The sequence below is a fragment of the Mobula hypostoma genome, chromosome 3 (assembly GCF_963921235.1).
Source record: "Mobula hypostoma chromosome 3, sMobHyp1.1, whole genome shotgun sequence".
Classification (NCBI taxonomy): domain Eukaryota; kingdom Metazoa; phylum Chordata; class Chondrichthyes; order Myliobatiformes; family Myliobatidae; genus Mobula; species Mobula hypostoma.
Window position 1 is genome coordinate 161,133,799 of NC_086099.1, and position 27,928 is coordinate 161,161,726.

At 39.0% G+C, this 27,928-nt stretch overlaps 1 protein-coding gene and 1 long non-coding RNA gene across 3 annotated transcripts in view; one reads left to right on the plus strand and one right to left on the minus strand.

Annotated features, from left to right (window-relative positions):
* The window catches only part of LOC134344360 (uncharacterized), a 164,194-nt gene that overhangs the window by 26,000 nt on the left and 110,266 nt on the right, over positions 1 to 27,928 (plus strand). The gene's annotated exons all lie outside the window — the stretch shown is intronic.
* cntnap2a (contactin associated protein 2a) overlaps positions 25,826 to 27,928 on the minus strand; it is a 1,898,214-nt gene continuing 1,896,111 nt past the window's right edge. For both annotated transcript variants that reach the window (XM_063044005.1, XM_063044006.1), the window contains exon 24: positions 25,826 to 27,208. In XM_063044005.1, coding sequence (XP_062900075.1) covers positions 27,009 to 27,208 — 200 coding nt within the window. In that variant the 3' untranslated portion in view covers positions 25,826 to 27,008. The remainder of the gene's footprint in view (positions 27,209 to 27,928) is intronic.

Consider the following 27,928-nt stretch of genomic DNA (forward strand, 5'->3'; position numbering starts at 1 on the left):
GTGTAGTGAATAATGCCCACACAAATGCACACAATTGATGCTAGCTATAAACTGCTCAGCAACAGTGTCCTGTCCCAATTCAGTGGCATAGTGTCCAAAATAAACAAAAGAAATCCCAGCTATTTTCTTGATTAGTTTTTGTTCTTTAACAGTTGTCCAAACAAACAGTTCCCCTGATTAACGAATGGCCCAATTAACTGGAATCAACTGTATTTGGTACAATTACTATAATACATGAAAGATGAGATTATACTTTATGATGTGACTGAGAACTAATTGCCAATTAAATTAGAAAATGATTGGTACAGATTAATTATAATCAGGTAAATCATGAATAATAAAAACATGCAATTTAAAGAAGTATTTGTTTATTTAAAATATAGGATATTCATCAAGTTGAGTGTTCAAGCACTTCTGCAAGAGAAGACTCATTTATATGTGTGACACTCTTCTGAGATCTTAATCTCCTTAATAAACTACAATTGTTGTTGATAATTATTCATGGCCTTAAATAATGTTCTATTTTCTGGTAGCTCATTTACGTTTTTAATTTGAACTGTTGAAAATACTTCTGAATTACTTCCCAAGCACTGACTTCTGGACTTCTGGAACTCAACCGCCACTTTATTAGGTACACCTGTATGCATGCTCATTAATGAAAATATTAATATGGCAATAACTCAATGCATAAAAGCCTGCAGACATGGTCAGGAGGTTCAGTTTTGTTCATACAAAATATATGAATGGGGAAGAAAAGAGATTTAAGTAATTTTGATTGTTGGTGTCAGATGGTGTAGTTTGAGTATCTTAAAAACTGCTGATCTGGGATTTTCGCGCACAACAGCCTCTAGACTTTATATCGAAAGGTACAGAAAACAGCAAAAAAATCCTGCCAGTGACAATTCTGTGGGTGAAAATGCAATGTTAATGAAAGAGGTCGGAGGAGAATGGCAGGACTTGTTCAAACTGACAGGAGGCAAATAACCACACAATTCAACAGTGGTGTGCAGAAGGGCATCTCCGAACTTACAACATATCGAACCTTGAGGTGGATGAGCTTTAGCAGCGGAAGACCGTGAATATACACTCAGTGGCCACTTTATTAGGTACAGGAGGTACCTAATAAAGTGGCCACTGAGTGTAGCTTTTTTTTAAATGATCTGCAGCACCCCCAAGTGTTTGGAATCATGCATGACAATCTGGAACATAACCAAAACCTTACAAATGTCTTCAGAATGTTGCCAGTTTTAGGATCAGAGTCAGAATCAGATTTATTATCATTGACATATGATGTGAAATTTGTTGTTTTGCAGTGGCAGTACAGTGTAAAGGTATACAAAAAGAATAATGTGGTAGTGTTCACTGGGGATATACTATATATGTACAATGAAGCAGTTGAAGGAGCAAGAGATTATGGAAAATGAAAGCACATTTTAAATGAATGATAAATAAAGGACATTTGGGAAGGGAATGTGATAAGGAACATATAGCAGCAAATTTGATTGAAGCAGATTGAAAAGAATTAAATGCTTTACAATATTATAGAGACTTAAAGCAATTTAAAATTACACAAAAAGGAGAATGCTGGGGTGATAAAATAGCATTAAAAGCAGCAAACAGAGATGGTTTCTACCTGTCAGCAATAAACTCTGTAGCTATCTTGGAAAGTGGACAAGCTTTATGTTCACTATAGAGTAGTTTCATACAGGCTGAGCTGCTAAATGACAAGACAACATTAGAATATTTTGTTGTTGCTGAAAGTTGTGAACCAAACTCTAGGTGTGTTCTGCTTTCAATGATAGTTTTTTCTGCAAAACTCATGTCTAACTGATGGCTTTATTCTGAACTATTGTGTAGAGTGTGGAGGATGCAACAGCAAGAAAATTAAGGCCTGAAAAACATTAGAGGAAGGTTTTTTACTCAGAGAGTGGTTGGTGCGTGGAATGCACTGCCTGAGTCAGTGGTGGAGGCAGATACATTAGTGAAGTTTAAGAGACTACTAGACAGGTATATGGAGGAATTTAAGGTGGGGGCTTATATGGGAGTCAGGGTTTGAGGGTCAGCACAACATTGTGGGCCGAAGGGCCTGTACTGTGCCCTACTATTCTATGTTCTATGTTCTAAGTAACAATTACCTCTATTTTTGATGCTGCACATGTCCACATCTGAGGAAATTTTCTGCTGAAGAAGTCTCTCCTGGATTCTCCAGTTGGATTTATCAGTGATATTAATTACATAATCGTAAAACAGTCCATGTTCTGAGGTTTATTGTGGCTCTTTCAGCTTAGTTAATTTGCAAAATGTGAAGACCATAAATGAAAAAAGTGCACACTACAAATGGCCTTCAATCTGTTCACAGAAAGAGAGAAATTTCGGTGAGCCATTCTTATGAACATAACTCAATGGGTGTCACAAAAGCACAATTAACAAATATTTCTACAATTAAAATAACATGAAAAATAAAAAAATGTAAAAATTATAAATATTGATAGTGCAGAAAAATGTGAAGTGTATGGAAAGTGAGAAGCAGAGCCACCAACAAGATCAGAGTTTTAAAAGTTTTGAATGCAGCAATGTCAGGAGATCACATAGACTATACTTTAGCCACTTCCTTTGAGTATTAATTATGAATGCAAACAAATTGGACTCTCTGAACATCTTTATTATAATTTGATTCTGATTGATTGTACCTTACATTCTTTGTCAAATCATGCCTTCTTAAGACAATCAAAACTGTTCTCCTATCTTGTAGCTAAATTTACTACAACTCTTTTATCCACTTTACTACAGATAATGTTGGGTTGCACCCCTCTTCTCTAGGTTTTAGTCATGGTTTGCTGTTCAGTTATATGTAATGATACTATTTTTCAACCTCTCCATGCTCTTATTATGCCTTTAATTCAGGCATGTCAAGCTGACATACAGCTGCTTGAATTGTGAGGTAAATGACATCTTCTTCATAATTTTTAACTCATGTTTTACCATTTAAAAGAGTGCTTTAGGTAGGGTGTATATTTGATTTATTGAAGAGAGTATTAATATAAAATGAGTGTTCTTGCCCTAACTGAAATTAAAAAAAATGCTTGAGATGTCAGTCTTATAGTTTTCGATTCTAACCCTATTTTGCAGTTTCACAAATTCTATAATCAGCCAACCGTCTTATTTGGTGATCATCATATTCCTTTACTGTAAGAAGAATTCTGGAATAATTGCATTGAACTCTTCCTCAATATACACTCCACTGGCAACTGTAGCACCCTTAAACTGAGAACTAATTTTCTCATAATTTTTAATTTATTTTAATGTTCTTTAACCTTTCATTGCACTGTTCAGTCTCCTTGCACCTTTATTGGAATAATCTGTAATAATTGAGCATGACTTTGCATTTCAATTCAGAGGAGGCCATGGCTTTCATTCTTAATTTTAGCATAAAAATGCATCAGGAATGTCACTAAGGTGCAAAATATATTTTTAACCAACCTTGAAAACTTCCTTCAGGTCAAAAATACTTGGATGTTTTGGTAAGTGTAAGGCAGCCTTATGCTTACTAAGATATCTTGAGATTCTAAAAGTTCATGTTATTTTTTTCATTGGTAAATTGCTAAATTGGCTTATTACTGTCACATTTACTGAATTACAATGAAAAATATGATTTATAGACAGTCCATACAGATCATTTTGTTACAACAGTGCCTTGAATAGTACAATGAAAAACAACAACAGATACAGAATGAAGTGTTACAGTTATAAAGTGTAAAGAGAAACTATATACTGAGGCGAGTTTCAGCCATCCATTAAGTGCAGTGCAGAAGGCCTATAAGGTGCAGAAGGTGCAAGGTCATAAAAATGTAGATTGTGAGGTCAAGAATTCATCTTATCATCATTCAATAATCTTCTAACAGTAGGATAAAAGCTGTGATTGACCCTCCTGGTGTGTCCTTTCAGGCTTCTGTATTTTCTGCTCAAAGGGAGGATGTAGGAGAAAGAGTGTGCAGTGTGTGGTGGTCTTTGATTATGTTGGCTGTTTTACTGAGCCAGCGAGAAGTATAGACAGAGTCCATGGAGGGAAGAGTCCATGTTTTCCTACAAAACGTGGTTTTCATGATGTACTGAGCTGTGTTCACAACTCTGCATGTCATGAAAACCATCCATCCCTCTATGCAATCACAGAAAAAAACATCATGGTTTACCATACCAATCCATAATGCACCTGGATACGATGCTTTCTATGGTGCACTGATAAAAATTGGCAAGGACAAAAGGGGACATGCCAAATTTATTTAGCCTCCTGAGCAAATGAGGTGATGATGAGTCTATGTACTCGCACTAGAACAGGCTATTGGTGATGTTGACTCCAAAGAACTCGAAGCTCTCAGCCTCAGCATGTTGATGTAAACAGGAGAGTGTGAACCACACCCTTCCTGAAATCAATGACCAGTTCATTTCCAAAATAGTAGATATACTTCATTGCTCCATTGATTCTCCATTACGAGGGTCTAAGGAGCAATACAGACTCTGCAGAATTTCTCAAGGTTTTCAGGCATATTAAAATGAAAAAAAAAGGCAGGTACAGTAAATGTCAATTTGTACAGTATCTGTCTTACTCTGCAAAGTCTCTCACAGGGATGCCTACCCAGAAGAAGTTTAAATCTTCCCTTCAACGGGAGTTAGTGAAACCCCCTCTCACTGCTCCCGCTCTGTGATCTCTGCTGTACTGATCAAGGGTCTAGGCCCAAAACATTAACACTTGGGTTGGAGAAGCAACACTTTATATTCTGCCTGGGCAGCCTCCAACCTGATGGCATGAACGTCAGTTTCTCAAACTTCCAGTAATAGACTTCCCCCCTCACCATTCCCCATCCCTTTTCTCCTCTCTCACCTTATTTCATTGCCTGCCCATCACCCTCCTCTGGTGCCCTTCCCCCTTTTCTTTCTTCCATGGCCTTCTGCCTTCTCCTATTAGTTTCTCCCTCTCTAGCCCTGTATCTCCTTCACCAATTAACTTCCCAACTCTTTACTTCACACCTCCCGGTTTCACCTATCACCTTGTGTTTCTCCCTCCCCTCTCCCCACCTTCTAACCCTGAATCCTCTTCTTTTTTTCTCCAGTCCTGCTCAAGGGTCTTGGAACAAAACATCGACTGTACTCTTTTCCATAGATGCCGCCTGGCCTGCTGAGTTCCTCCAGCATTTTGTGTGTGTACCTCACAAAAATGATTCCAGGATTGAACAGCTTGTCATATGAAGAGTGTTTGATGGCTCTGGGCCTGTATTCACTAGAATTCAGAAGAATGGGGGGGGGGGGTTGACCTCATTGAAACATATTGAATGGTGAAAGGATTTGATAGAGTAGGTGTGGAGAGGATATTTCCTATGGTGAGAGAGCCTAAGATCAGAGGACACAGCCTCAGAATAGAGAGGCGTCCTTTTAGACCAGAGATGAGGAAGTTGTTTTTTTAGACAGAGAGTGGTGAATCTGTGGAATTCTTTGCCACGGGCTGCTGTGGAGGCCAAGTCTTTATGCACATTTAAGGCAGAAGGTGATAGATTCTTCATTGGTCAGGGCATAAAGGAATATGGGAAGAAAGCAGGAGAATGGGGCTGAGAGGAAAATTGGATTAGCCGTGATAAAATGGCGGGGCAGACGTTATGGACCAAATAGTTTAATTCTACTCCTATATCTTATGCTTGTGGTCTTATTGACTACCTGCCTGTTGGAGTGCAGGAAAGTGTTTGAGCTTAAAAAAAGCATAGTGAAAAACGGTTGAATAAAATCATCGCAGAAAACAGGTAAGTTCATGGGTTCATAAACAGCAAGTACTGTTAATAATCATGTATTAAAAAAAGCAGAAATGACTGGGTACATCAGAAAGATAGAGGCACTTGATTGCAGAAGAGATAACAAGATTTGGTGTACTGAATGAATCAAGCTGCATTCTGATGCAAATGAAATAGCCAATGAAAGTGAGTGCTAATTTTGCTGAGTGCACTGGGGGGAAAATCATACAGTTTGCTTGGAAGTTTGACTGCTCCAACCAAACCAACTGAAATAAGATTTGCTGATATCTTGAAAGTAATCCAGGAACATTTAGAATCAAAACATTGTTGACTGCAGAACACTTTAAGTTTCAAAAGCAGAATCAAAAAGAAAGGGTGTCCATTTCAGCTATGTGTCTGAATTAAAGAAGTTGTTTGAGCATTGTTAGTTCAGTGACGGGCTTAACGATGCACTAAGCGATCATTTAGTTTGTGGAACCTTACAAGAAAGCATTGAGACATGGCTCCTAACTGAAGCAATACTCACAAAATCCTAGAGGAACTTAGCAGGACCAGCAGCATCTATGGAAATGAATAAATAGTTGACATTTCAGGCCAAGTCTTTTCTTCAGGACTGGAAAGGAAGGCAAAAGTTGCCAGAAATGCAACTCACATTTAAAAGAGCATGTTGAATTGGCTTTATCAATGGAATCAGCAGACAGAGACACAATTGAGTTGTTGTCAGGAATAAAGGTGAGCCTGAGTAAAATTACAAGATCTAAACAGAAACCCACCTTTCTAAGCAAATTGTGTTTGCTTTGTGGCAAGGGCTCACATACACCAGACCAATGTGGACTGAAAGGCAAAACCTGCAGAAAATGCAACAAAGTAGGACACATACAAACACCATGCCAAGCTGACAAAAATAAACAGTCTGCACAGAGAAGAGAAAATTTAAAAAAATCAAGTTGTGGTTTCAAAAAGAGCACTCATCTGCACGCAGTTAATGAAAAATTGGATAATGATGAGAGTGATACAGGAATGAATAGCCTTGAGATTTACATTGTGAAAACTGTCAAGAGACCAGCGATATTGCTTACAGCAGAAATGTATGACAAATTAATTAAAATGATTTCAAAACTGGCTTGGCTACTTCAGTCATTCCACAAAATGTGTTTGAATAGCATTTCAAAGTTACTGAACTGAAGCCTGCAGATAACCAAATAAGAACTTATGAAGTGACTAAACAGATAACACCTGTGGGAATGACATTCGTAACAGTGAAATACAACAACCAAAAAGTTACGTGAGGCTTGTACGTGTTATAAACAGGAGGGCCAGCATTGTGAGTGGCTGAGATTACTATCTGCAGGATGAAAAGGAGCGAGTGTGGAAGTGGTGGTAAGGCAAGGGTGAAGGTAATGGCAGAATGCAGGAAACTGCTGTCCACTGAATAGGGCGCCGTTATCAGAAACAAGCTTTTCTGGTATCCCAAAGCGGCTGAAGATCTGCAGCAGCGGTTGAATGGCAGCATCTCACATTGTTGACTTCATAGGTAGTACTTCTGGCCATTTGGAATACACATTCCCCAGGATTTGTAAGTACTCCCGTTGATTGGGCACCAAAGTCAATACGTACTCTATTTGAAGATACGTTAGCCTGAGGGCATGGTTGTGGACCAGCTCCGCTTGGATTCTTTGCTACCACAGAGCACAGAGTACACTGCTTGCATTTCGACGTGACATCTTTGTCTATATGCAGCCAGAGCACAACGCTTCATTCCATGCCGGGACTTTCATTCCACTGATGCCTGCATGACCACAGTGTAATTGTTTCAGTACTTTGGTTTGAAGTGTTCATGGAATTATTATTCTGTCTCCAAACTTTAGGCAAGAGTCCACAGTTGAGAGCCAGGTATGGCGTTGGTCAGAGGGTATGATATCTTCCTCAGCTTTAGCTGGCCACCCGTCAATGGGGTATCTGGAAATACACCGAAGAAGAGGACTGCAGACATTTTGACTGTGACCGGAAGACCTTCAGAGGCATCTAATGCATACCGGTGGACTCTGCAATCAATTGAAATCGCGGCCCCAACTGTGTCTTCATTTTCCATAACGTGCTGATTCATAAGTCTGCCTGACAAAGTCCGTGGGTTGATGTGTACTTGATAGCTAAATTGTAGGCTAAGAACATTGTTGTCCCTGCTTTTAGGCAGTTAGCTACAGTATATACACCAGGATGCCTTTCTTTGATCCAAAGATGGACAATAGTGGCTTGTGATCAGTAAGGAGAGTGGAGTGTCTGCGATAAAGCATCTTGTGGAATTTCTTCGCAGCAAAGCTGAGTCCCAAGGCTTCCTTCTTGATTTGTCTATATTTCGTTGCAGCCATAGTCAGTGATCTGACTGCATGCATGACAATTTTGGAACCATCAGGGAAAATAAGGGATATAACAGCACTCACCCCATTGTTGGACGTATCAGTCCTGACGATGATTGGCGTCTCTGGGTTGAAATGCCTCAAGACAAGGTTAGACAACAGCATATTCTTCACCTGATCAAAAGCTTCTCGGCATTACTTAGACAATCTCCACATGGTACTATTGTTGAGCAAGGCATTGAGTGACCCCTGCAGCAGGTGCATTGCTGGGAGGAATGCTGAATAATGACTGATTATGCCCAAAAATGATCGTAAGGTGCAGACTTCTGATGGAGGTGGCATCTTTAAAATAGCAACGATGTTTTCAGGATCTGGGCGATGACTGTGCTCATCTATAATGAATTCCAGATACCTAATGGAAGACATCAGGAAGCTGCATTTTTCTGCCCAAAGGTGCAGTTCGAAGTCTTATAGTTTGTTCAAAACTTGGTGCATAGATGATCCATGATCATCTGATCCATGTCCATCACAATGATGTCATTAAGGTAAGCAGCAACACTGTGAATACCACTCGGCATGGTATCCATAAGGAGAGAGAATATTGAAGAAGCCGCCTTTACCCAGAAAGGCAGATGGAGGAAAGAAAACACCCCCTTATATGTTGTAATGGTGAGAAGATTCTTTGAATTTTCTGCTACTTCTACCTGGAGGTAGGCTTCGGCCAAGTCCAACTTTGCAGAGTGGTGACCGCTGTTCAATTTTGCAAAGAGATCTGCTGGTACACATAATGAGTACTGGTGTTCTGCAGATCCATACTGAGACCAACTGAAAAGTCTGCACACAACCTCTCTGTACCAATGGCTTGCTTGATGACAACTACTGGAACTGCCCATCGTGAGTAGTTGACAGCTTTGATCATACCAGCTTCTTGTTTTTTTATCTAGCTCTTGCTCCGTGATTGTTAAGACTGTGGATGGTACTAATCTTTTGGGATAGAAGACTGGTTTTGTGTCCGGATGGAGATAGAGTTCTGCTTGCCGTGTGGTGGAGTGACCTAAACCTTCTTCAACCACTGCAACATAGCGCTGTTTCATTTGTTGTTGTATTGCCTCATGTATGGTGTTGACTGACATGATTTAAATGGCCAAAGTCTTTAGACAGACCTTATCCAGAGGGGTGCTCCAGAGATCAAGCTTGTCCATCCAGTCAGTACCAAGAACATTCAGATCTGGCTGCTCTGTTAGGCAACACACACTGCTGACTCGGTTACTGTGCAGCTTCACCATGCAGTGCAGTTTGCCAACCAGCTGGAGGGTTCCACCCAATGCATTGTAGGAAGACTGATGAGTAGATTTGACTCATGAGGACCCAAGTGCCCGCCACGTGCGTTTGGAGATAGTGATGATGTCTGGCGCCACATGGAGTTATAACTTGACCGACTAATTGTTGATAATCACGTTGATGACCCATATCCTAGTGGCAAAGTCAGCTTTGAATATATCCATTAAATGCCTTGTAGACTTTGATGGCTTTTGAACTTTCTTGCCCTTCTGCTTCACTGGCCTAGAAAACAGTGAAGAATAGCAAGAACCTACTTTGTGACCACAGGACAAATGTAGTTTTTGTACTGACAGTTTCTTGTGTAATGCCACACACTACGGTTCCAAAAACTGATTGGAGACCTGCTGAGTGATGAAGCCTGGACCACTGGAAATTGAGTTGACATGGTTGTTTTCAACCAGGTTAGAATAGTGTTTCATGCTAATCAAGTGCTGACACTCCTGAGCGTCAGCTTGTAGAGTCACTTCAGGGTCTTGTTCCACTCTGGCCAGGAGTCATTTACAAGTGCCTGCATTGCCGTGTCTGAAGTCCACCAATAAAAATCAGACATCTGATCTGTGATTCAGTCACGTTACCCAGCTTGAAATTTTCACATTCGTGGTTCATGGCATCAGCATACATGATGAAGTCATCGGTGTTGTGTTTATTGAGTTTTAGGCAATGATAGTGAACACTGAAAAGAGATGACTGTTCTCCAAAAATGCCTGTTAACTGTTGGACAGTTTTGTCAAGTGATGGGTTACTTATGTTCTTAGGCAGAAGGAAGTTGAAATAACATTCATGTTCGGCAGTACTCAATCATTGGAACAACGTGCATGTCTGCCACAAATCACCTTTACTGGTGACCTCAACTCAACAGATACCTCATAATGTTTGAACCAGGATTCAAATGTAATTCCTGAAGTGGTATCAAACCGGAAGTTGGTAATGGAGGCAGCAACTGACTCACATGAGGTCTGTTCAGTGACATCATTGGACTCACTAATAACTGCTAGTCAAGGTTTTGATTAACTTGTACCGGGCAAATTCAAGTTAGGCTTGGTGCTGTTGTCGGATTGCACATAAATCTGCTGTAGAAATTGCTTTGTTGATAGAATACAACACCTCGTCACCAATTTGTTGTGTTCACTTACCTATAGCTACTGATGAGACCCAAAGCTAGGAAACAGGACAAAGCCTAGGCTTGAAATAAACCTTTATTCAGAAAAAAAACACAGCCAAAAAACTCAGCAGTGCATTCAGAGCACCTCTATTTCAATGGGTTTCCCAAGCACATTCAAGACATCATTAGGAACAATGACCAATCAGTGCAAGTCAGCCTGGGATTGGTTGTCAGCCAATAGGATTGATTGTTTTGGCTCATCATAACACTTTAGCCTGTTGCATTTTCAAACTTCTGACCAGATACAGAGGGAAAGTAGGCAGATAGCATGGATCTGTAAACATTTTTGCGGAAATTTTAAGCTAATGATTTCAAGGCAGCATTTGTTATTGATTAATTTCAAAATGGTCATCTTTTGATCATATTGCTACAAGATGCAATGTTGCATGCAAGTGTTAATTGCTTACCTAAGGTGCATAATAACAAATCTATAACATTGTCAAAGAGCAAATGTGATAATAGACTTCTTATACTTTTATACTTTATACTTTAAAAGGACTTCATTTTTATCCAGAATTTTAATGGATTTAGAAGATTTACTTGTCTATTGTCACTGTACCATCAGTACAGAAAATCTCAATAAGGTTCTTCAACTGACTATTATAATTAAAAAGTTACCGGTCTACAGAATAAAATACCATTACCAATTTTTGTTTTTACTTGCAGCCTACATTTGTTTTGCATGTTTGCAATATCTTCATTGTAGTCAGCTGTTGCCTTGACTTTCCCTTGGATTTAGTGTGGTAGCTGCTGATGGTGCCTGTGAACATCTGAAGCCTATGTTTCCCAACCTTTTATTTAGCCCAATGCCCCTCTGAAGCACTTTCACACTTACCAATGCCCCTCTTCGGCATAGTATACTTTCTGGCACCCCCATGGTGTAAAAACATTTCTACCATATGGTAATATGAAAAAAAAGATTCTACTTTCAATTTTTATTTGTCTTTAAGCTTAGCTTTCACAGTACCTGTGCACTGTACAGCAGCTTCAACGTCAATATTATTTATCCTTGAACTTGATTGTTTTTGAGCAAGAGTTGAAATATCTAGTTCAAGTTGTGATAGCAAAAGCGTTAAGTCCTTATGAGTAACAATGTTCAAAAAGTTTCTGTTTCTTGTGAGTATGTGGCTCACTGCACTGAAGCTTCTTTCAGCAAGGTAGAAGGATGGAAATGCAATGAAGAACAGTTTGGCTCCAAAGACTGGGAAATTTTATATGACATGTAGCTACAAACCACAAAAACCAACATTTTTGAAAAGCATTTATGTTTTTTCATCATTCTGAATTTTGATAATTTCATCTGGCAAGCTCTCTTCCTGTTCTTCCACCACGTAAAGAAGCGGACTAATTAGCCAAGATGGAATTTCCGGCTTGTGCAAATCCTTGAATCGATTCTGAAAATCCTTCTTCAGTGATTGCAGGTGTAAGCAGCACTCTTGCAAATCACCATCTGTGAAAGAGTGTGCAGGGAAACTGTGAGAACACTCTTCTTCCAATGTTTTGCTTAGATATTTCCAATTTTCTGATAAAATGGACACAACACTTTTTGCCTGGATTAAATTGAAATTCTTACCCTGCAGTTTCATATTTAGAATATTCATTTTATCTTACAGATTGGCTAGGTATGCACACATCTCCATATAAGTTCAATCTTGTTTCCAAGCTCATGTCGACTTTGAGCAAAAATTCAACTACAGTGTCAAAAAGATCAAAGAAAAGTTTTAAGCAGCTGCCTTTTGACAGCCAACACACTTAAGTGTGAAGAAGAAAGTGTTCAAACTCTTCTGCTATTTAATGTATGAGCTTTAATTTTGTTAATAGCAGATCAAGAGTCACGTTAGAAAAAAGTTGCTGGCTGAGGTTTTAGGCTGTGAGATGTTGATGGTGAATTATACAAAGGATTGCAAACAGACTTGGATTTTTTTTCCATAAGTGCCTTGAAACCAACATAGAGACCTGTCATATATGGTGCTCCATTTGTTGCACAAGTACTCATGTTCCTAATCAGAATACTTTTATCCTCAATATACATTTTGAACTTTTCATAAATTGATTCTCCGTTCATACTTGGTTTTAATTTTTTACAAAAGCGAAATTCTTAAGAAACTTTTCCAATTCCGATAAACCGTACAAATGCCATTAGCGGTGCCTCATTGTCTCACACAGTTGACTCATTCAGATGTATCCCAAATTCTGTTTTTTATAGTTCTGTGCATAATTGATATTGAATGTCTTCACTCATTTCATCAATATGACAAGCTATAGTTAATTACTTAAAGGAATTGATTTTAAAATACTCATACCATTTTGAGAACAGTGGTGAACACTTCTGCTACAGCAGGCATTATTAATCTTTCACCTATTTTCCACACTTTGCTTTCATTTTGGAAATGTTATAAGAAGCAACAAGATCACAATCAAGGTCATTTTTAGCGAGTGTGCAATGGTTTTCAAATGCTTCTTTCATCCTCTGGATCTGAGTAATACCAGCTGTCAGGGTTGTCAGAGTGTCTTTCACGGAGGTGTTCCTGCAATCTTGATGTTTTCATGGCTTCATTAGACTATACAGTATTACAAATAAGACACTTGGGGCATTGCTGATCTGATGGGAATGGAATAAAAGCGTACTCCAGGTATGTAATATTGTATTGACGCACTTTCTGTAGTTTCTGTTTCTTAGCAAGGTTAGAATTCAAGGCTTCACCACTATCAGACTCATAATAATCATGCCATACATATTTATCTATCATTAATGGGGCTAAATTAAAATAAAAAAAATAACTGAAACTGGGAATGCCAATTAGATGTTGATGATGCAGCGAGTTGACAAGGTTAGTCAGGTCTCATGACTCAAGTTAGGGTGCCACTTATCACACCCCCCAAGAATCCTGAATGGCCATCCGATGATTTCTACTTCCCCTTAGGACATGTAACCGCCCCCATTGCGAATTAAAGTCTTAAGCAAAGTGTTCTGGTGAGATTTGCCTCCAGTTGTGCTGTTTTTGAGAAATTTGGAATCTTTGAATTTTCAAATAAGGACTGTTCACTTCATTTTTAAGGAACCTGGAATGCACCATTGTGAGAGAATAAGAAATGGAAAAAAAGATTCCATATGAATTCCTCATCCTGGTGGTCCCAGTGCTGCTCTTTTCTTGAATTAGTTAAAAGCTGTGTTAACTTTTTGTTTACTAATCGATTCCTTATTATCTGTTAATTTGATTCTGTCAGACAACATTTTAATACAGGCTTTATTGTTGGTCTTTGGAAATTTATTATCAAAATAGAATTCCAGCTCCTTAACTTTGTTAGTGCATTTAATTTCTCTGAGACAAACCATAATGTGTCTACATTTCAGGCCAAGAACCTTCATCAATACTGAACTGAAATGATGGATGTTTATTTTCCTCCATAGATGCTGCCTGACTTGCTGAGGCCCTCCAGCATTTTGTGTGTGCATTGCACAGGAATTCCAGTGCAAGGTTTCCCCCGCTATCCCAATGTACAGCGTTCCTATGAAACCGTTCGTAAGCCGAATTGGCATAAAGCGAAGAAGCAATTACCGTTAATTTATATGGAAAAATTTTTTGAGCGTTCCCAGACCCAAAAAATAACCTACCAAATCATACCAAATAGCACATAAAACCTAAAATAACACTAACATATAGTAAAAGTAGGAATGATATGATAAATACACAGCCTATATAAAGTAGAAATAATGTATGTACAATGCAGTTTCACTTAACAGAATCGGGAAGTTTGAGTTAAAATTGATTTGTCGAAAAAACTCGGCATGTACACGCATGTGCACGTCACGTACACGCACGTCACGTGTGCTCACGTACATGCATTTGCACATCACGCATGCGCACAAACCTGCCCGCGCAAGCCTTCATGGTCATGGTAGTCTTTTTTGGGGTAAACATAAGTTTAAAGTGAGGGTCTTTTTTCGTAAAAGTGAAAATCCTCTTTCAGTTAACGAAAACAGGTACTAATGTAGGTCTTTCGTAAAAGCGAAATGTCGTAAAGAGTTCGGAAAGCGGGGGACACCTGTATCTGCAGAATCTCTTGTGTCCATAATATGTCTTCCTAATTCCTTAACCCATATATTGCAAATATTTTGTCTGTGTAGCAGTTCTGATTCCCAGAATGATTAAAACTTAATTTCTCGATTCCCCATTTTTAATTAACTTATTTTTTCTTAATTTTATTGTATCTTATATTGGAGGCAGAGAAACCTGACTCATAAAGCCTTAGAACGATACAGTATTTAATATACTAATGATAGTTCTGACATTATACTGTAGGTTGATATTTTAAATATCCTTTTCATTGTAAGTCATGCAGTGCCGGTGTTTATGGGAAGAAGGTGTTGGTGGCAACTAACCTGACTTTACCTTATATTGTGCCGATAATTTAATGGTAATTTCCCAGTTTTCCATATAATTTTCTCATTACTCAATCTTCCCCCTTCTCTCAGTTTCTAGGTATTAAGCTAATTTAAATGCGGAGTTAACACTAATACATCCACTTTCACTAATGCAATTAGAATTATTCTCATATGCTTGCTTCCCTTTGCCTGCATTATGCTCTACATATTTACTATCTTTAGAAATAAGTTTTAAATTAGAAAATCACTTACTTTTTCCATAGTTTGTCCCATTTACAGTATATATCGAAAGTTAAGCTGAGCCTTGTTCGTTCTGGTGCTCATGTTCTCACACTATTTCAGCCTGTAATTTAATTCCTAGATTCAATAAGGGTTTAAATTCTTTGCCTGTTCAAGTGCACCCTTTGAACCTTTGTCTTATACCTGACAGGTGTACTGAACTTTAGTATTAGCTGTGTTTTGATCATACACTTGGTATTCTGCCTTTGAAAGGCATAAAATATCAGCCTACTGCATATTGTCTGAACTAACTTTAATATATTAAAAACTATTAAGTTCTAAGGCTTTATCAGGCATTTGTTAGACTGCATTTGGAGTACTGTGAATAGTTTTGGGGCACATATCTAACAAAGGATGTGCTGGTAATGGAGGGGGTCCAAAGAAGGTTTAAGAGAATGATTAGGGAATGAAAGGGTTAACACATGCAGAACATTTCATGGCTCTGGTTTGTACTTGGTGGAGTTCAGAAGAATGGGGGGGGGGGGGGAGAGAGGAGATCTCTTTGAAACGTACTGAATATTGAAAGGCCGAGAGAGAGAGAGGAACTGGGGAGGATGTTTCCAATAGTGCTAGAGTTTAGGACCAGAGGGCAGAGCCTTAGAATAGAAGGGCTTCACTTTAAAACAGAGATGATGAGGAATTTCTTTAACCAGAGAGTGGCAAATCTCTGGAATTCTTGACTACATTCAGCTGTCGAGGCCAAGTGCATACTTAAAGCGGAGGTTGGTAGGTTCTTGATTAGTATAGGCTTCAAAAGTTACAGGGAGAAGGCAGGAGAAGGGGCTGGATCAGCCATGAATTGAATGTCAGAGCAAACTCAATGGGATGAATGGCCTAATTTTGCTCCTCTGTCTTGTGATTTTATGGTCTAAGCTATTTTATTGTAAAACATCTATTGCTGATGTTTATGCGAGGAAAATGTTGGTGGCAATTTATAATTTGTGAAGGTCAACCTTTGCATCTAAAGTGATATTATTCTCAACACTGACAATTACATTTTTAAGAAGTCAGACTATAAATTGATATTGCTTGAAACATTACCCGACCAAACAAAATTTCAGTATTTTAATTACAAAATTTCTTAGTGTTAAAAATATTACCACACTGCAAAACCTGTGTCATTATCTTAGGTTGCTTCTATTGGATTGCAAATTACTGGTTCCAGCAGCCCTGAGGGGATTTGCAAATGCTTTGCTGTTAAAAAGCCAGCTTCAAAATTGGGGAGATACAGATATATGGAGCAACTCTGGGTTAGTTGACTTAACCGAATTAACAATCTTCCTTTTTTGAGTGAGGATCATGTGGAGATAAGACATGCCGCAGATCATGCATACTTGAATACAAATTTCGGTATTAATTACACTGTTTTTCCCACAAGCTGAAACACCCCAATGTCTGCTTTATCTACCCTTTGAATATGTAAACCTAAAATCTGGTAACAGTCTTTTTTTTTCTGAATATAGGTGCCCCAGCCTATTTAATAAAACTTACTAGATATATTCCCATTTGCTGGAATTATTCCCATATAAACATCATGAAATTATGGAACTAATTTTCCTGGAGACTTGTGACAATGGATTAGAACATCTATATGGAAGAAACTTACTGCCAGAGCAAAAATTACTGGGCATAATGGATTGTTGTATGCCTTGACTCATGCAATGTCATATTTTCCTATGATACATGTACCAATCTGCTAAAACAGTGAAGTTAATTAACATTGTTCTGCTTCTTTTATCAATGGTAAGCAACATTTTGCTTCATGAGTACTGGTTTAGTCAGAACTGCACTTAGGCTATTGACAAATCACTGTAGTAAGGCATTTTGTGCAAAAGGTGTTGTGGAAGTGATTTTGCTATACAAGGCAAAGCAGTTCCCTGACAACTCTTCCAGGGACAAGCACACTTCAACGCTTGCTCTACTATCTTGCTATTTTAGATACAGTAGCAGGCTGGAAAAATCGACCACATAAACATGATTCTATTTAAACAGGATAAAAATGAAAGAAAATACAAATCCAGCTGATTTAAATACAATAGCTGAGTAATAAAGAACTAATTAACACTTTGAGTTTTTAAATCTACTTCACCAGTAAACAGGGCGGCCTTGTTTCAAAATTTGCAACATTTGAAACAGTTACAAGTCTAAAAAGTTTCTTTTGATTCAGGTAACTTCAGCCAGATGTTCTGCTCATGTTACAACATGATATTATGGTTGTTGACATCGACGTGACCTGAAGAGTATCCACAGATATTTTAATCAAGACGTGAGGAAATGCTTTGTTAAATGCAGAAATAGAGGAAGTTTAGTTAGAAACTAGACAACGGGGTGACCCGTTGGGGCACCCTTTGAGAGAAGGGTAGTGCAGTCTGATGTGTCTAGAATGAACATTGTTTTCCTGAATGCTATTGGTATCGCTTTGCTTTGGAAACTGAAATAGAAAACCTCAGTTTATTAAAGAAGAACAATGCGTAGCAAAGCAAATATAACTCCTCCTCATTTAACGAAGGACACTTTTGATGGCATTATTTCTGGATTATCTGCCACCCTTGTGTCTCTCGCTGTCATTCTGGAGACGTGCAGCCCTTTCATTCCCCGTCTCTTCATCTCTTCTACTGTTTGTTGTTTGTCTCTGATCCTGGGGATGTGCATGCCTCTCCTCCTCTGTCTCTTCTTCTCTCATCTTTTTCTGTCCTGACTCTTTGATCCTGGAGTCGTGCGGCTCTGGCCTCATCTGATTCTTGTTCTCTCCCTCTCCTTGCTGTGTCCCGACGACGTTTGGTGTCATCTCTTGACCATAATGTACCCCTTCCCTTTCCACGTGGCATAATTAGGCTGACCATTTTTTTTTTACCCTAATGCTGAATAGAAGATAGGAAGCCCTAACACCAAAGGATGCTGATTATTCTTGATAATGTGGTTGGCGTTCTCCTAAATGGACGTGATATAGTCACCGCTGTCCTTTGACTGCAGCAAAGGGTTTTATGGGTGTCTCAAAGTACATAATTACAATAAGATTTAATTATCTTATATTGATAGGTGGCAGTTAGATCTGTCCCAATCCTGCACATGCTAATGGTGATTAGCAGAATGTGACCCCTCGAAATAGAGCTGCTCTGCCCTTTTGCTCTGGTAGGTGTCGCTGCTGAGGCTGGCCGTGCGCATGCGTCAGGCTGTCACGTCCCGATTTCCATGATGGGCGATCAGCTCTCGGTTGAAAGCCAGCCTGTTGATTTTTGGCGAATGAGCAATTTTATACGAATATATAACCCTGAACTTTGCCTGCATTCTGTAAGTTAGCGCATTTTAATTCGATTTAGCCAAAAAAAGTGCCACTGTAATGCACTGTTTGCGCTAATTAGAGGTCACAGACAGACAGACAGACAGAGCATGAGAGTTTTAGTAGTATATAGATATATCGCTCTGTTTTGCAAAATGCGTATCCCTCTGTCTCTTCATGTTCCTTCAGCAGAGTACACTTCCTGTATTTGTAGGTAAAATTAAGCTCACCACAGGAAGCTGTGTTTAAGTACATCTCAGTGAAATGGAAGTGTTAATTACCGGCTTCAATACTCCAGCACTGAAAACGCAATGATTACAAATGCAGAATTAATTCCTTCATATTTTGACTGCAGTTAGCTGAATTTAAAAGAAAATGTAATTCCATATTTTCTCTTTTAATTTGATCTTTATTCCCTTTTCTTTATAATTCTACTTCTTTTCCTGACTTAAGCAGTCTTAAGCATGCTCGTTCACATAACACGTTCTTTTTGCACAGTATTTCAGTCTTTGTTTCTACTTAACATGTTGGGTTAAAATAGTTTTTGAGATTACTTTTGAAGAACAAAATCAATCCCTGCTTGACTTCAGTCTGCACCCAGACTGGGTCTTTTTTAAACATTGCCTGTCATAAAATTATAAATCACTTCTGGGGTGTATGGGGTGTCAGGGAGAGGTAGCACCTCTGGTGGGGGAACTTGTCGCGTCCTTTTCAAGGTGGTTAGCCCACCTTTGGTCCCCACCTGGCACTCAGATCTCACCTGTGGCTCCCCGTAGCTGTTTGCATGCGACAGTGGCCACACCCCGGGCAAAGGCTTCGACAAGCCAGCTAAACCAGGTGAGGGTAGCCGACGGGTCTCAAACCCTTGGTGAGATAGGGAGTTGTCTATCCCAACATGTGAAGACAGACTCCGGCGGACTGAGCGGACGAGACCAGTGGAAGGTCCAACGGTCAAGAGGGCAGTCTCTGCAAGTGTCGTGGAACATGTAGAGCACGACAAGACACAGAAGATGTCCCATCTCCAACCGTCTTGACTCTGTCTTGCCACTGGATCCAGATGGGAATTGGGAAGAGAGAGTGAGGCTGATGCTGCGCAACTCTCCCTCGCTTAAATCCAAATCATGCCCTAGTTTGGTCCTCATCGATGTCGACGATGTACGAACACTCACACACATATCACTTTTACAAATCACAACTGACAAAGGTGAATGACAAGCTGGATTTTACAATTCTCTCTGTTGAAATTAATGATAGAATTTGCCTTTGTAATATTACGTGTTACAGTCTATACATGTAATTTGCAATTTTTGCCTGATTGATTAGGAAGTATGGAGTAGGTTCTACAGGTACTCAAAGCCCTCTGTTCAAAATTCATGTTTTAATACACTATTAACAAATTAAAATTAAAAGATTTCATGCTCAGTCTATTTAAATTGGAAGTCTTGTTGAACATGGCTCAACAGTTTTCTACTGGTAATAACCTGGACAATTATTTCACTTTCATTTAATTTTCTCCATCACGGAAGACATACTGTTGGACTGTAATTTGAAGGTGATGATACTGCAATTGCTTTGAACAACATACAATTTAATAATCATTTTGAAATGATAGCATGCCTTCCATTTTATCAAAACCACACTTAATAAGAAGACAAATGAATAAAATATACGGTTCAGGGGTAAAATCCTATTTAGATATAAATTAAACTTCAGTAATTAGTTACTATCTGCATTCCCAGAAATCTAATCCAAAACAAACAACTAAAATTCACTTTAATTTGCATACTGTTTTAAAAATTTCCCTTGTATTATACTGATGCATTTTTGAAATTAAATACTCCATATGCAGAGGAGACATCATTCACATTACAACTAACATGTGTATAAATGCACCTTGCAAATGATGCATACCTATGCCCATAGATCACTAAGATGTCATAGATGGGGATGCAATCAATAACCAACATAAGCTAATGGAATGGTGTCATTCATATTTTAGTATAGAAATGTATAGAAAAATTCATGTTAGAATATCCTGAAGTGTAGTGTGCAGGTCTAGGCAGAAGAATTTAGGGATGATATATTGGTTTGGTGAAAACTATTATTAAAATTAAAATTACAAACACCACATCAACATTAATTAATAGTGACTCTGCATTTGCCAAGGTTTGTCATGGGAGGCTGGTCCAGAAGATTAAATCACATGGGATCAATGATGAGTTGATAAATTGAACGCAAAATTGGCTTAGTCATAGAAGACAAATGGGCATCTGTTTGACTGGAGGTCTATGACCAGTGATGTCCCACAAGAATCAGTGCTGAGGCCCCTTCAGTTTATATTTGGAAGAAAACATAGGTGGTCTGAAAAATCCATTTGCAAATAATATGAAAATTGAATTGTGGGGAGTGAGAAAGGTTGAAAAAAGGATGCAGCAAGATATAAATTAATTGGAAACTTGGACAAAGTGATGGTAGATGGAGTTTAATTTGGGCAAGTGTCAGGTGTTGCACTTCGAGAGGTCAAGTGTAAGAGGAAAGTATACAATATATAGCAGGACCCTTCAAAACATTGATGCACAGAAGGATCTTCAGGGTGCAAGTCCGTAGCCTGCTGTAAGTGACAACACAAGTGGATAGGGTCATGAAGAAGGGTTATGGCATTAGTCGAGCCATTAAGTTTAAAACTAGGTAAGTCAAGCTGCAGATGTATAAAATTTCGGTTTGGTCACTTTTGGAATATTATGCATTAGTGTTCTGATCACTGCATTACAGGAAGGATGTGGGTGCAGAGGAGATTCACCAGGATGTTGTCTGGATTGGAATGTATCAGCTGTAAGAAGAGGTTGGACAAAATTATATTACATATGAGAAATGTTTGAAGGAAACTTGTGAAGCAAGAATTTGTACACAGAAAGGGGAGTGGTGACTGAAACTATACGTTCAGGAGGAGATGATGAAGCAGTTAGTAATGTTTAAGCGACATTGAAACAAGCACATTAGCAGGCATGGAATAGAAGGATACAGACCATGTGTGGGTAGGATGGGATTAGGTTAGATTGACATCATGGTTGATGCTGAAGGGCCTGTCCCTGTGCTGTAATGTTCTATGTTAGTGCTGTGCAACTCTTCTCCTGCACCAGTACAGGAAATTTCTATGAATTTCCTAACGTAAGAGGTGAGGAGTAGCCACTTCCTTGCCATGAGGAATCCAGCAAAAGGGGACAGTGGGGGTGGGGGGGGGAACTAACAATGCCTCACCTTTCACCCTGTGAGCCTCTGCGTACAGCATACCATCCTTCGTCATTTTCACCAGCTGCAACAAGGTCCCACCACCAGCCACAGCTTCCCTTCCCCACTCCTTTCTGCCTTAGATACAGGAGTAGAACAAGGCCCATTGAGTCTGCTCCACTACTTAATCATTGCTGATTTTTTTAGCCCAATTTTCCCGCCCCTCCTCAAATCTTAAACCCCCTTTACCAATCAATAACTTAACAATCTCTGCCTTAAACACATTCCCCCCACCCCCGTTCATAGGAAGTACACCTTCCATGAGATCCTGGTTCTCGCTTCCCTCCCCATCCATCCTTTCCTAAGGCCTGGCAGTACAGGTAACACTTGTCCTTGCATCTCCTCCCTCAAGACCATCCAGAGATCTAAATAGCACTCTCAGGTGAGGCAAAGATTCACATGCATCTCCTACAACCTCTCCTACTTCACTCACTGCCCCTGATGTTATTGCCTCTATATTAATTATTTATTTTCTATTTAGTGAGGGAGCGTGGCATAGGCCTTTTCAGCCACACTGCCCCAGCAACTCCACAACTCTGATTAACCCTAATCCAATCATGAGACAATTTACAATGACCAATTATACCCGTTCAATCTTTGTACTTTGGGACTGTGGGAAGAAATTGGAGCACCTGGGGAAAATGCATGCATTCCACGGGAAGGACATTACAAAGACTTTGGCTAGAATTGAACTTTGAACTCTGGAATGTTCTGAGCTGAAATAGCTGCTACGCTACTATGGGCAAGGCCAAACATTGTCTGGGCAACAATTTCACAGAGTGCTTATGTTCAATCCACAATGCTATCCTGAGCTGCCGGCTGCAGACCATTTCATCTCTCCTCTCCATTCCCACACTGAGTTGTCTATCCTCAGCCTTGCCCTTGCCAAGATGAAGCCCAACACAAACTGGAGGAACTTCATTTTCTGCCTGAGGATTCTACAACCCAATGGCATGAATATTGAGTTTTTCAGTTGCAGGTAACTCTTTCTCCCCCCTCTCCCTCCTGCTTCCATCCACTCACTACACACACAGTTCACCCACAGGTTCTTCCCACTACCACAGTCTGGTCCTGCCATTTACCACTCCCCTAATGGTTCCCATTCTCACCTTCTTTTCTTATCCAGCACTGGTAGCCTTTGTATTCCTGCTTAACTCACTCCAGTAGCTGTCCCAGTCTTCTCAAACCTCTCCTTCCACTTTGCTTCAATTGTTTATTGCTGGAGGATTAGATATGAGTTGGTATGTGACACAAGCTGATTGATAGCAATGGAGGAATGATGGCAAGATGTGTCACCTTTGTACTGAAGGCTGTCTATAGTTTCATAAGTTATAGAATACATAAATCACGGTCAATTACATGAAAAATTGTCCAACTGCTTTGCATCTGCATATAATCTTCAACTTATATTAACAGACAGATACAACCATTAAATTTTGATGCCCTTTGCAGAAATATTTCGGAAACCTTCTCTGGAGTTTACAGCAGAGCCACATGTAAAAATTAACAAGGAACAATCAATTGATCAATATCTCCATCATGGTAAAGGTGAGAATGGCCAGTCCTGAGTAGCAGTTTTTACGCCAATGTGATTGCGATGCAGTATCTCAAGGTTTACAGTTGCCAGCCATCCCACTAAACAGTAAAGCTCAAATGCAAGAACGATTGGAGTGGATGAACTCTATAGGTGTAACACTGTTTCAGTCAGCCCAGCAGTACCTGCTTGGTCTCCCCGTTTCTTTCAAGGAGTACATTGCACTGGAAAATGATGCAGGTTGCCATGAGTAATGAACCAGTAGCAGTTCCCTTTCTGCAGCAACCTGTCAGGAGATTTCCACTTCAACCCCACAAGCAAGAGGAGTCAAGAGTGTACCAGGAGTTTGGCACTTGGGGTCACTGAGAATATATTTTAAAACAAACATCTTAGATGGAATATGAAGATGCTGCGGCACAGTAGGTTGACTGTGTGCTCTTTAGAATTCATTGTAAATGACAGTGTGAATTAACACAACCTACTGTTAATATTGACAGTTAAATTTACAAATGTCAAGGTGTGTGTAGCTGCTTCTGTCATTTTCACTCAGGGTGGGAGGGTGTAATTAAGCTACTGAAGGTCTATCTGGTTGATACATTGACTGATTGCACAGAAGCATAGGTAAGTAACTTGTGAAGAGGATTTAAGGGAGCTACTCAGGATATAGATAGGTTAAGTGAGTGGGCAAAAATCTGGCAAGTGGGCCACAATGTTGGAAAATTTGAAATTGGCCTTTTTGGCAGAAAAATTAAAAAACAAAAGCATACTAACTAAACAATGAAGAAGAGACTTGGGTGTCCCAATGTATGTTTCACAAAAGGCTAACTATTAAAGCTAACAGAGTGATATTATTAGTAGGGGAAATAATGCAAAAGTAGGGAAATTACACTTCAGTTATATACACATTGGTAAGACCACATGTGGAGTACAGTGTACAATATTATTTATATCATTATTTAGGCTGTCTGCGTATTGGAATTAGTTTAAAGAAGATTTACAATATTGATATCTAGAATAGGCTGGTTGCTTTATGAAGAAAGGTTGCAAATGCAAGATTTTTATCCAGCAAGTTTAGAAGAGTGAGATGAGATTTAATTGAAACATGCAGGATCCTGGGTGGGGGTGGGGTTTGTTGATAGGCTGGGTATGGAATGTTTCTTCTTGTGGGAGAATATTGAACGAGGGATTACTATTTTAGAGAAGTGAATACGGTATTTTTCTGTCAGAGCAGTGTGAGTGTTTGAGACTGTTCTTCAAAGAGTCATGGAAGAAGAGGATTTAAACACTTTAAAGGGGAGGACAAGTGGATATTTGAGAAGCAAGACGGTGAAAGGTTACTGTGCTAGATCTGAATTTGGATTTAAGGTTACAATCATATGAATCAACATTAAATGGCAGAGCAAGCTGGAGTTGCTGAATTGCCTACTTTTAATTTTCATGTAACGTTATTTCACTGAAAAAAAGGCTTAGTTGATAACATGGGATATAATAAATGTTGCCCGGACATCTTATAATTCATCCTTGACTGCAAGTTTTTGACCAAGATGTAAATTAACAGGCTGCAAAAGGCCATACTAATGTACCAGATGATTTTGGGTGAGCATAACACAGTGGTGTAGTTAGTGGAGATGCTGTCTCACTGAATCAAAGATGGGTTCAATTCCGATCTTCAGTCTTCTCGGAGTTTCTGCCTTCCCTGTGTGGAAATTTCATTTTCTACCTGTGACCATGTGGGTATCCTTCAGGTGCATCAGTTCCTCCCATCTACCACAGACATGCGGTCAGTAGGTTCGTTTGCTGCTGTAAAACTGCTGCTCGTGGGTGATAGAATGTGGATGGGGGAGGGAATAAAAATGGTACTAATTAGAGCTAGGCTAAATGAGTGGCTGATGGCTGGCATGCAGTTGCGTTCATAGGCATGTTTGTATGCTACCCCAAGCACTCTGATTGTGAGAGAGCTCTGGTAGACCTAAAGATCTTATTCTCTGGTCATTCTAACTAATAAAATATCTAAACAGTAGAAAGCAGTTGTTTTTCGCATACCTCTACTCTCTTGCAGCTTGAACTTTAGTATCATGGACATAGCCTAGCCAAGAAGCCATCCTAACAGAGAAATCCACAAATATACAGTATGGTACTCATCCAGCTGAGTACCAGGGAGAAACAAACCACAACTTGTAGCACTGGCCCCTCATTTAGTTAAGTACTGTTTTGTTTTGGTCACTGAGTAGGTGCAAGTAACACAGTACAACACAATACATCCAATGTCTGGAGCGATTCCAGAAACAGTTTTTGAACTAAATCAAAGAGAAATGTGAAATAAACTTGCATTTTATACAGAATATTCCATCTCTGATAGGTATAATTCCTTAAAAAGATTATCAAAAAGCAACAAAGACCAACATTTACAGCAAGGCGCTTTAATATTGTACTTTTCCTCCCACCCACCCTTTTCTTTGAACCAAACTACAGTACATACTTTAAATAAGGTATGACACAATTTGGAAATTTAAAAATTTATAAACTATTCTAAATTCCTGAACAGAAAACACCAGGTGTAAGAGTGTGGTTTTTAATTAAGAATACAATGGATCACATCCCCATCAGTTCAAAGGGAATTACAGGTAACTTCGGAGCTTTCACAATGTAAATATCCGAGAGTCCCTAAACATGCAAAATAAAATCCTGCTCTACCTCACTGGACTAGTTTGTAGCAGTGATTTTCTCCCTGCCAATGCAGCAATTTCTTAATAGCAGAAACAATGGTTACTGGCACTGCACAAAGTTTTACCATAGAAGGTTAGAAATGGACAAGATAATGAACATTTGTAAAATATAATAAAAATATATACAGTGACAACAAGTTAAGGACAGAAATCATTAGGCAATACAAATGAAATGCTAACATCATTTGCTGTGTACATCTCGGTACTTTGTCGGTTACCATGGGCAACGTGGGTGAGGAGAGATCTCATTACATCTCTCATCATGTACTCTGGTCACCAATTCTTCCCCCATATGCACACAAAGTTAGGTCCAAAAGTAAATCTCTGTGACCATTTTATTTATTTCTTATCTGTCAAGTACCTCTACAAAACAAGCCATTTTTAACAACTAAACAATAATTGAAAAAGATACGAAATATGCAACCAGCTTAAAATGGCAAATTAGTTTCTTTAAAAAAAGAAGCAAGTTGTTTTAACCACAGCATGCCAAATCATTCTTTTCACAAACTCTGGCAATGATGATTTACCTGTTTTCTTTGTAAAATACAGCAACTTCATAAGTTTTTTCAGCAACAAAAGCAAACTGTATACTTTTATGATCTACATAAAACTTATTTACAATGGGTATTTGGCATATGTGTAATCATCTATACTATCAGCTTTTTGTTCTGAAGTGTAAATGTATTCAGATTTGTATTCACAAACTCAGGGAAAATTGCCGTTGAAACTGGTGGTAATCCATAGAATCAGATATTTAGGTTTCTTTTAAATCTTATTTTCTGGTTTTTTTTTCTTTGTTTTTCATTTTGGTTCATTTGTGCTGATCTTTCCTGAATTGCCAAAAATACACAAGAAGAAAACCTTCAGAAAGTCGTCTCTAGATGAACCATTCCTTTTTACTCTCGTCAATGGTTTCTGTGAAGTTAGGATCATTGTTTATTATAGCTGCATCGGCATTTTCAGCAGACTCAGCCCCCTTGGCCTCATTGGTATGGTAGGTCCCTTTGTGGCGAAACATGTAACGGATCAAGAAGACCAACGTGCAAAGGATGGTGAAGATTACAACTGCAATAATACCTAACAGAAAGAAACACACAATTAATGAAGGGCTTAATAAGATCAAAAGAGACAGCTTTGGAATTTTTTTTTTCTTCATCTTTTTCTGATGAGAATCTGGTTCCACAGTCTCAGGCCATCTAACTCTACCCTGCTCAAGTGCCCATTATTTAGTTGCATACCTGACAGCAAGAGTTACAAGTTGCAATGTTGTTACTATCAAGTAGTGTTTCACATGCTTAACTGTACTTTTCAGATAGTGCATATTATCTAAAAGGATATGCAACATGGTTAAAAACCCATGACTCTAATTTACTGGAGCAATTGTGCATGAAGGAACTACAAATACAACAGAGTAACCACTCCAGGTTAGAAGAAAGTATGCCCTGACAATAACAGAGTTTTCCATGGTGAAGGAAAAGTAGCATCCATATTTGGGACAGGGAAGGAGGTAGGGATGTGTGTGTGTGTGTGTGTGTGTGTGTGTGTGTGTGTGTGTGTTAGATGAGTGTGCACATGAGATGTATTTACACATCAGATCAAGAGTTAATTTACAACCCTAATAACTCTAGTCCTTTGTGGTCAATGCTTGGTAGTCCAATACTGGATAACTATCCCTAACTAAACCAAGATGATCACCTTCTTAATTTTTGAAGACCTTATACTCTGGTGTGTTGTTAGTATGATATTTGACCTATTGACAATTAAAGGGCAGCACTATAGTTGTTGATGTTCCCAAAT